We start from the raw sequence: 10,546 nt of genomic DNA, 5'->3' as shown, positions 1-10,546 counted from the left end.
CCCCTCTTGCACCCCACCCCCTTCCCTGAGCCCCCTGCCACATCCCGCACCCCAACTCCCTGCCCTAAGCCTCCTGCCGCATCCCACACCCTCCTGCACTCCCTGCCCTGAGCCACCTGCCGCACCCCTCACCCTCTTGCACCCCACACACCAACTCCCTGCCCTGAGCCCCCTGCCACACCCTGCACACCTCCTGAACCTCAGCTCCCTGCCCTGAGCCCCCTGCTGCACCCTGCACACCTCCTGCACCTCAGCTCCCTGCCCTGAGCCCCCTGCCACATCCCGCACCCCAACTCCCTGTCCTGAGCCCCCTGCCGTATCCCGCACCCCTCCTGCCCTGAGCCACCTGCTGCACCCTGCACCCCGACCCCCTGCCGCACCCCTCACCCTCTTGCACCCCACACACCAACTCTCTGCCCTGAGCCCCCTGCTGCACCCTGCACCTCAACTTCCTGCCCTGAGCCCCCACCGCACCCTGCACCCTTTCTGCACCCCCTGGGGCAGCATTAGGGTGGGGACTTCGGGGAAGGGGTTAGAAGAGGTGGGGCGGGGCCTAATGGAAGGGGTGGAGTGGGGGCGGGGCCAGTGATGCGGCCCTCGGGTCAATGCACTAGTCCTCATATGGCCCTCGTGGTCATTTGAGTTTCAGACCCCTGCTATATACTATGGTCTCTCTCAATACAATATTCAGTAAAATGTCCTCAACACCTATAGGAATCCAGGATTTCCTTGTGTAATATACTAGAATGAACTGTATACATAGGCAGAACGTCAGCAATGAAGAGGGTGGAGTAAGAGCTTAAGTATAAAATAAATAATAAACCCTTTTTAAGGTAACTTGCACTCAATGTCATTTTTCCCTTAATAGATTTTTAATGCTTTCTAGAGTGGTCTAACAAGTACTGTGTGAAGCAAACAGTATCATTTAAAAAAAAAACACAACCAAACAAAAAAAAACCCTCTTCTAATGACAGCTTGTCATGGTACTGCCAAAGCGATTTAGGGGTGAGAGGAAGAGAACAAAAATTAATCCATCTCCCTCTACAGCCTTCTGGATTTTATTGGTTAACCACAAAGGTTCTGTATTTATGGATAGGAAGCATTTACTATCTGATGGCTGGAATGTCTGCTTACCAAGTTGCTCTGACAGATTCCGGAGGTACTGTGTACTGTCTTCTATGAAAGCCTGCAACAACTTCACTGCCTGCTGCAGTTCATCCAGCTGCAAAATAAAACAGAAAAAAGTTTTCAGGGAAACTCAGAAGAGAAAACTCTTTGGAAATTTAGTGAACTGGGTGAATAAAGCAAATGCCAAACCAAAGCATTTGGTGATGATTTCATTAGAAATTTCCACTTATTTCCCTTTCATAACCTGTAATGCAGGTTTGGACTGTAGAATGATATTGAAATACGATAGCAGATTCCTTGTGTTCATTGCGGGAAAACGTTTATTAAACAATGTACTATGTTCAGTGACCTCACTGTGTCAATTCCTCATTGGCGTAGAGAAGAGAATCACTTCTCTAAGGTAAACAATCTAATTAGTGGGTCTTGCATAGTCTGATATCTTCTAAAGACGAATGATTCAGACACAACAGGTCAGCTGACACTTCTATGTTTGCACCATTAATGATTTTTAAACTCTTTAGTGCATTTCAGACCCTATAACTCACCACGAGCTCCATGCAGTCAAAGACCTCACCCTGGCTATCTAGTATTTTCTGATAGTTAGGCTTGCTACTGAGAACTTTGGCCTGTGATGCTCCGAGATAACTAGCAGGCTCCACTTGCACTTCATTCGTCTTGCACTGCTCCAGTTGTCTTGAAAACAAAAAGCATGGTACATATATAACCACTGAACATGGGGAGTACCCACTTTCCAATGGCGCCTAGCATAGATATGGCTAGAAGCAGATTATTTGCATTTCTATCATCTGCCACAAAATCTCCAAAGTGACCCATTAAAAGAAATTTTAAAACATCACAAATACTGTCAGAAAATCAGTTCCTGGCTACACATCCTAATTAAACAAGTTTCCATAATTTACCACATCTCCAATGACAGTACCTGAGTGTACTTTTCATTTCAGAGTCCTTTGCTGAGTATTTTTAAACAAGACTTAATTCCTTTAACATATTATCTTCCATGTGTTCTTCAGGACTGACAGCATGATTAACAACCGGAATTTCTGGTATGACCTTTGCTGCTGCTTCATTATGCAACTGTGGGCTGATGATATTTAAATTAAACTATGCATGGAAAGAACACCTGCTTGACAACTGATCACAAAGTGCTGAAGTCTTTTAACATAAACAGTTTGGGTTCTAGAGGACTGGAATTAAATACAATAGAGGATCACATTAACCAATGACTAGCACTATTAGATTCTCAATATTAAATCTAATTTTTGGCTGAACAGGACAGACAGAAAAAGGATAATAATCTAACCTGGACATTTCTTCTGCACTTTTCTGGAAACTCAGTAAAAGCTGATCCCAAGTTTGAGACTCTGTAGTAAACCTTTAGAATGAATGAACAGATGAAAGAGCGTTACTGCATACTTTGGGAGATGAATTACCTCCTTTGGGCTTCACTAATGTAAGGGGCCTATAGAAATTACACCAGAACCCTAGCTTTTACTCTGGGCCAAAATATTGCCTTCTGATTTACAAGAGACAGATATACAAATGCACAATGGGGACAAATTCAGCCATGAAATAAACAAGTTCTGACTTAAGTGGAGTTACATCATAGCAGAGCCAGGCTCTCAGATTTCTGGGTCATGCGAATGCTAGTGATTACCTCCAAAGCAGAAGTTGCTTGCAATTCATGCCCTGCTCGTGGTCCAATTCTAGGACTTACAAAGGCAGGCTTAGAGGTTGCCCATAGTGTCCTGTCCCCATTTCAGATGCTTGAATCATTGCTGATAACACCAAGAACTATGAGAAAAGGTCCAACTCTGTCCATTCAGCCATACGAAACGAGGCCTAGGCTCAGTTATTCTTACCTGTTTATATATTCCTTCATCTGGGTCAATGATGCATTGAGCACAGGGTCTGATAAAATACTAAAACAGAGAAGTACAAGATCAGAGAGATTTTAAGGAGGTGTTTATGGGCATTATCTATACCACGCAGGATTGTTATGACTGTTTAGTATTTGTGCAGCGCCTCTGTGTAAATACAGTGTATTATACTTCATTCAAATTTTTGGTTATTCTAGGATATAAATGTAAACAAGAAAACTCCTGCTGATGTGCCAAGCACTAAAGTAGACACTTTGGTGCCATGACTATTAAGATGAACATTCTCCTTTAGAGTCATTAGCATTAAAGACATTAAATACACTTTCCAAATTTTTCACATCTATAGCTGACACAGCCCTGTATAGCACATTTGTCTAATATGTGGCCTCTTAGCACTCACAAACGCCAAGTTCCAATGTAAGTTCTGCAAGCAAGAATTGTGGCATTTTAGCCTGCCGACCCTCATTATAAGTTGTACCCAATATCAGACACTCAGAGCCTGCAATAGGTCATTGCTGTCTCCAGTGTCTGCAGTATGAATCTTGACAAGTTTCATGAATTGCAATGTAAGATAATCAGTCAGGCCCTGGGACAGGAATAGCAAACTCCAGCTCCATGATGTTGCAACAACACTGTGTGACCACAGGGAGTCATTACCCTTTCAACTCTTCTGTACATTTCTTTAGCGTTCCATCTAGTTTCAGTCTCTCTGTACAACGCATCAGCTCTTCTGAAACTGAATTCACTGGAGGTGGGGACAAGACAACAATAAAACAAAGCGAAGTAGTTAAACAGCAGACAGTACCTGCTCTCTGCAGAACTAACTCACACTAAAGTAAAATACATGGAACAGTAGCACTCACGGCTCACACGCCAAGATGTTATGTAACCCATGAACCCTGTTTTTACAGCATAACCAGTTCAGTTCCCTAACAGAAGACATTTCAGATACCAGTCACGCTAGCTTTGGCAGAGAGAGAATATACGTGATCAAAGCTTACTTTGGGCATTCTCTTGGCACCACTAATGATGCACAGGCTGTTATTAGAAGCACCAATTTAAAGGGATTTTTTTGGCTGCTTAAGCTCCTTCTTCCCCAAGACATTTGGTTCCCTCTGGAGTGGAAATTGAGTGACCCTTCCCCTGTGCAAATCGAGAGCTAGAGATAGATTATTACTCTCCTCAATGTATAGCAGGGATAGGCAACCTATGGCACACGTGCCGAAGGCAGCAGGCGAGCTGATTTTCAGTGGCACTCACATTGCTCGGGTCCTGGCCACCAGTCCGAGGGACTCTGCATTTTAATTTAATTTTAAAGGACGCTTCTTAAACATTTAAAAACCTTATTTACTTTGCATACAACAAGAGTTTGGTTATATATTATAGACTTATAGAAAGAGACCTTCTAAAAATGTTAAAATGCATTACTGGCACGCGAAACCTTAAATGAGAGTGAATAAATGAAGACTCGGCACACCCCTTCTGAAAGGCTGCCGACCCCTGATGTATAGCATTACCCTTTCATTAAATATATCACATGGGGACCCACCATTTGCTTTAAAAGCCTCAGGGCTGAAGCCATCAGTCTGCTTCAAGAAGTGCTGAAGCTTCTGGGCAGAGAACTGGGAGAACAGAGAAGAGAGTGAGGTATTTGTTTTGTTTTTCTTTTTTTAGACTATTCAAAATGTCCCATCTGACACTGGACTGCTTTTCATTAGACATCCAGTGGGGAGAAGCAGTTATCAAAGTTTTGCCAAGTGCAACAGGACGATGATCACAGAATCTCAGCAGGTTTTCTCTTTCAAGCTTATTACAAACAACGGAAAGCATGACAAAAGTGTCTTTTTTGTACTTGCTCTGTTTTAAAGACTGAACACCGGGCATTGACGTCAGTGTGCAGCCAAAACTAGAGAAAAGCTTTCAGCATTGCTCAGTCAAATGCCTGGGGTATTACGCAGCAGGAAACAGTATCTTGCTAGGAGTGAAATTATAAAATCCTACAAACCAAAAATCACAAAGCTTACTGCACCTGAAAATTTTCTGGCAATTTGTCTTTTGATAGAAACATTTTATTTTCTATAGGGCTCCAATATGTATAAAATCAATCCAAAGTTAATACCTCTTAGTTGGTATGACAAAGTAAAATGTGCCACAGCCTAAATTCTACAAACTATTTAATCTCTCTCACTTGTTTCACAGTTACATCAGTTTATAAACTGTAAAGTTTAGCTTTTGTATCATTTTCAAAGTGTTTGCAATCAGTTAGCCTTCACAACACTTTTATGGAGTTTATTCCCCCATTTTACAGAAAAGGAAACCAAGGGATAGGGAAGTGGAGTGACCTCTCCTTGCCCATGGAGGGATTCAGTTGGGACTAGAACTCAGGAGTCCTGCCTCTTGCTAGACCACCTCACCACACTTCATTGCTTATTTACAGATTAAAACCCACCAAGAAAAATGAAGTATAAGAAGCAGAATAATACACAAATAATTTGTTTTTAGCAAAAAGGTTCCTTCAGGAACCTAGGACCTCACCTGGAAACTAGACAGCAGGAGCATGGAAAGCCTGTCAGTCTCAGGCAAATCCAGGCTGATTGATTTGCTCAGCTCTAAAAGTTAAACACAAACACATTTAAAAAGACAAGTTTACCTCAAACTGTGAGCAGTTGAAATGTCCCTGAGCTGGACACTGTAAATACTGATGCATATACACACAAGAGTGGGGACAGTCTATCTAGCAACTTCATTGCCAGAAGAGCCAATCTCAAGTGCTAAATCAGATGCTACATGTTGCATGTCAGAAGGGCAATGAAAACTTTAACACAGAAGTTCCTTTTTAACTCAAGCAGCCATTAAGAGAGCTGTTAACTCCCTAAGGCTGAGTCCTGCATTTACTTCTGCACTAGAGGAGGGTCCATCAATCTGGGGCTGGGAGGTTCCTTTCTATGCATGCTCTAATGGATGAATCTCACACACTACAGAACTAAGGAACTGCTTTGTAAAATAAAAGAAAAAGAAAAGGGTTATGGAGAATCAAATATATAACTCAGTCTCTGGGCTGCCTGCATGGAACATGCTCCTGGATAGGAGCTTCCAACTTCTACAGTGAAAGGTCTGATGAGGTACTCCAGATTTTTATTAAGCAGAAGTAGTGCTTTGCACTCAGCCAGATGCTGCTCCTCACCCTTAGAACCTTTGTACTCATTGTATGTTATACGCACACACGTTTCTGAGCTGTTCATGCTAGCTGGTGTTCATGTCACCATCTTCTTTTGGGCAAGGACACCTGACAGAGCTATAAATAGCCCTTTAGCTTAAACTGGACCATTGCAGCACTCATGGTCTAAGCATCCATTTTAAAGTCAAAATTGCCAGGTCTCATTTAGTGCTGTACTCAGAGAAAGTTGCCAAACATAGCCCTAAATGCAGCAAAGTCTGGGCCCAATCATTGCATTGGTGCCTTTCACATTGCACCCATGAAGTCAGAGTTCCACTTGTCCAGAATTCTCACACAAGGATCTCAGCACAGTTTAATCACAAGGAAGTACATGGCACCTACCAGTGACATCCTGATGGAAAGGAGGCAGTGACTTCCGGCGGTTGGTTCCCTTCAGACTGGAGCGAGACCAGGAGCGACGTGTGATTTGTGGGCTAATGGCAAGTGCCCTTGGGGACAAGTTAAATGAACTTGAAGTGAGGCCTTTCCTGGGACTACCTCTCCAGGGAGATATCCTCTTGGGACTGGGACTCCGGGCAGCTTTCTTGGGGCTGGGGCTAGGACAAGACCTTTTCCTGGTAGCTGCTCTGACTTTGTCACTGGGACTTGCTCTCACATTAGCCTTGTTTCCAGGCCCAGGACTAATAACTTTGTTTGGCTCTGAAAAGTGTTCAGGCTCCACTTTCTCCTCACTGGGGTCACGTTCTAGAAGAAATACACATATCAGATAAAATCCACTGACACACTAAAGTGGAGGGAATGACCTCTCATGGGATTTGGAATGGGAATATAGGGCGTTTCACCTATGCATCACTGTTTCAAACCCAGCCCAGGGTTGCAGTGACTGAAAGATATTACAATCTGATGGCTGTGTTACCTTTTTCATGGAACTGCCACAGAGTAAAAGTGTGGACCATTTGAGCCCCCTGTTCCCACCCGCTCCTTCAATTCATCTTTAGATCCAGCCTCTGCAGAGTCCAGGAAGGGAGGAAGAACAGGGCTGTAGAGATGAAGGACGAATGTGCTTTCCCAATCTGGCTCCGTAAGCAATCTCACATCTGGATTTGCAATCTAATACTGCAAAGCCCCTCACACTCTGCTCATAGCTAATGTGAATGCTGTGATTATCCCTGTGTATGAAGCAGCTCTAGAAACCAAACTAACTCGACTGCTGAGAATGTGTCACATCACTATCATTTACCCAGGGAACGAATAATTAGTTCTTTGAAATAATACCTTACCTTGTGTCCCACCACCGTTCTTTCCATCTTCAACACCGGGGAGGTTCTGTTGGAGGGGATTCTGAGAAATAAACATTTTCCATATTTTAGTTCTACAAAACAGAAATCCATGTGGACACAAGGGGTGAGAAGAGTTGAATAGGCAGGATGCCTGCGTGGCTGATCCTCTAAAACTTAAAAAGATGCATAATCAAATTATTTCTTTCCCCAACAATCAATCTCAAAGCCCATTGACAATGGCTAGGCAGCTGGTATGCTGCAACTGCTGCTTATTATGCGCAACATGATCAGTTCAGTGCCAACTTGTCCTGCTCCACATCCCCCATCCGTTGACATCTTGTCTCATTTGCTTAGACCAGTGATGCTCCACCTTTCCCACCTAGCAATACATGAAGCACAGGATGACTGTGACTCCTTGATACCCTGTTTGCAACCCCTTTATGGGTCATGACTTCCAGACCAAGAGCCCATGGCTTAAGCTGCAAGCTCTTTGGGACAGGGACTGTCTTTTATTACGTTTCTGTGCAGAACCTAGCACACAGGGGCCCTAATCCCAGACAGGGGCTTCTAGGCACTCCTGCTATACAAAGATATAACAAAAATCCATCTTCAAGCTGGGGCAGGGGCACAGTCCGACTCCTCACCTGCAGCTGCGTTTCCTGTAGCCAGGCCTCTTCGGTCCTGCAACACCAAACACACATGGGGTAATAACCTGGCCCAAGCTCCTGACTGCTGGTGGCCACACGAGGCTTCTCTGGCCTGTCTGTCACTCCAGGACACACGTCGTGTCAGCAGCCAGGGCGGGATGCCGGGCACGGGGCGCCACCCCGCCCCGCCGGGCAGCTCGGGGGCATGAGGCCCGCGCCTCTGGGGGACAGCTAGACCCAGACCCCGGCTGGCCGGGGGGGGCTGCGGACCCCGGTGGGGGAGGGGGAGGGGGAGAGGTTACACCCTATCCAGTGGGGGGCAGCACCGCGGGGGGGGCCGGGCGGGGTGACCCCGGGGCGGGGATAGGCGGTTAGCTCTGCGGCGGCCACCCCGGAGCCCGCGGAAGGGAAGACGGGGGACACTGCGGCCGCCACCCCCGGGGGTTACACTGCGGGGGGGGGGGAGGCCGCCGCACCCCACTCACCGGCCCCGCCCAGATTCCTCCGGCTTCGCCTCCATCCCTGCCGCCTTCTGCCCTCACTCAAACAACCCGGCGGCCGCCCCGCCACAACCGCAGAGCCTGTCGGGACTTGTAGTTCTGGGCGGGAGTCGGGCCAAGGGGCGGCGCATGCGCAACCCCTCCTGTATGCACCGCGGAACCACTGGAAAGAATAATTTCTGCGCGGGGCTAGGGCGCCGCCAACGTTCACCCGCTGCAAGGGCTTCTGGGAGATATACCGGCTATAGGCCCCGCCTATTATCGCAGTGGGTGCTGGGAAGTGTAGTTTTGGGGGAGGGGCAGGTAACATCGTGGGAAAGGAGCCAGGGTTCTAGGGCTAGCAGCGAGAGGCACAGAGGAGTGGTTGCAAAGGCGAATCTGTAATGATTATTTACATAGAAATCCTTGTGAGAGGTCGTCGGTCAGAACCTGAGCCGGCCAGGCATGCTGTTACCAGACCCATAGGCCCTAAGGCTCTCTCCTCATGTTATGTATAACAAAATAGCCAAAAATGGACTGACTAGACATACTGTTTATGAACACGTAGGCCCAAAGACAGGCATGCAGGATTTGATAACTTTTTATCTCCTCTTTAGAGGGAAGTTTTACGGATTATCCTATCCTAAAAGTCCCTACTGTGTTAGTTTGATAAGTCACTTATGTTTTGGCCTGAGTTTCTCTATAGGGGAATAATGCTACTCTCTCTTTAAAAAGGCACTTCACATTTTGTAAAGGTTAAGCACAATATAAGACACTAATGCAGTCATTTTTGGAGGGCTAAGTCAAATGTTTTAAATGGTATTTAACGTGTATACACAAACACGGTTGTCAATTATGGTTAGACATATTCCTGGAGGTTTCATCACATGCCAGTCTTTAATTCCTACAGATTCTAGGACAATCCTGTACGGTTGGCAACCCTTTAAGTTATAGAGTAGCAGCCGTGTTAGTCTGTATCCGCAAAAAGAAGAACAGGAGTACTTGTGGCACCTTAGAGACTAACAAATTTATTAGAGCATAAGCATAGATGCATCCGAAGAAGTGGGCTGTAGTCCACGAAAGCTTATGCTCTAATAAATTTGTTAGTCTCTAAGGTGCCACAAGTACTCCTGTTCTCCTTTAAGTTATATAACCCAAAAACAGCAAAGAGCTCCAATACTACTGGAGATAGGGTGCAGAATGGCAGCGAAAAATATATTAGCTTTTTCCTTAACAGGACAGGCTCTGTCACATGTATTTATCCAATTTGTCCATGTTTAAATTTCCAAATTAAAAATTATAATACCTAGTTAAGATATGTTCATTATCGAGATGTACGTATCTCCTAAAAGAAACACTGATAAATTTATTAATTTGATTTTCCCCAACAGATTTTTAGAAGCCTTCATTAGTCCCCTACACATTCTTTGTCATCTTTCATATTACATTCTGTAAATTGGCAGCCTTATTTAGATCATTTTTATACAGACTTTTTAAGCCCACAGATCTGGGGCAATATTGCTCACAGAAAGTTAAATATTCAAACTATATGATATATATTAATTAGAAACCAGCCCGTTAGCAGAAGCAACTTTCTGAAACACCATGCAATCACCTACTATCCAATTCATAATGGTCTAAACCTGTTTAGCATTTAAAAGTCAGTAAGAGAGGCAAGACTCCTCTCTAAAGCACCTATTGTAGGATCACTTGGATTCTATATAATTCAAAAGAACACAGGGAGACAAACATGGCTTCCATTTACTTGCGTGTAAATAATGGCAGAATTGGACCAATTGTTTCTGTACTAAGAAAAGCTAGACAGTACCACGATCCTTCCTCTCAGCATGTTGTTAGTGTCACACACTAGCCTCTATATTCACCAATGTTCTAAGATTATTATATGTTTTGTATGAAGTATGCCATGTGAGGTATC

The 10,546-nt window shown here is 44.7% G+C and overlaps 1 protein-coding gene across 1 annotated transcript; it reads right to left on the bottom strand.

Moving 5' to 3' along the window:
- Positions 1 to 949: 949 nt before the first annotated feature.
- DSN1 (DSN1 component of MIS12 kinetochore complex) lies at positions 950 to 8,801 on the bottom strand. Its single transcript, XM_034791777.1, has 11 exons — positions 8,617 to 8,801; positions 8,129 to 8,165; positions 7,485 to 7,545; positions 6,586 to 6,948; positions 5,562 to 5,635; positions 4,576 to 4,648; positions 3,684 to 3,771; positions 3,009 to 3,068; positions 2,450 to 2,521; positions 1,674 to 1,821; positions 950 to 1,222 (listed from the first exon to the last, which is right to left on the bottom strand). Exons 1-11 carry the CDS (start codon positions 8,649 to 8,651, stop codon positions 965 to 967), a joined length of 1,269 nt encoding a protein of 422 aa, XP_034647668.1. The 5' UTR covers positions 8,652 to 8,801; the 3' UTR covers positions 950 to 964.
- Between the last annotated feature and the right edge of the window lie 1,745 nt (positions 8,802 to 10,546).

The sequence above is a fragment of the Trachemys scripta genome, chromosome 16 (genome assembly GCF_013100865.1).
Source record: "Trachemys scripta elegans isolate TJP31775 chromosome 16, CAS_Tse_1.0, whole genome shotgun sequence".
In the NCBI taxonomy this organism is placed as follows: domain Eukaryota; kingdom Metazoa; phylum Chordata; order Testudines; family Emydidae; genus Trachemys; species Trachemys scripta.
Note: the sequence above shows the minus strand (reverse complement) of the source record. Positions and strands in the feature narration are given on the sequence as shown.

Coding starts and splice junctions, on each gene's coding strand:
- DSN1 (XM_034791777.1), bottom strand. CDS start 8,651: ATGGAGGCGAAGCCGGAGGAATCTGGGCGGGGCCG. Junction 5,636..6,585: donor TTTCCATCAGGATGTCACTG/GTAGGTGCCATG, acceptor TTTAACTTTTAG/AGCTGAGCAAATCAATCAGC. Junction 1,223..1,673: donor TTGACTGCATGGAGCTCGTG/GTGAGTTATAGG, acceptor TTTATTTTGCAG/CTGGATGAACTGCAGCAGGC.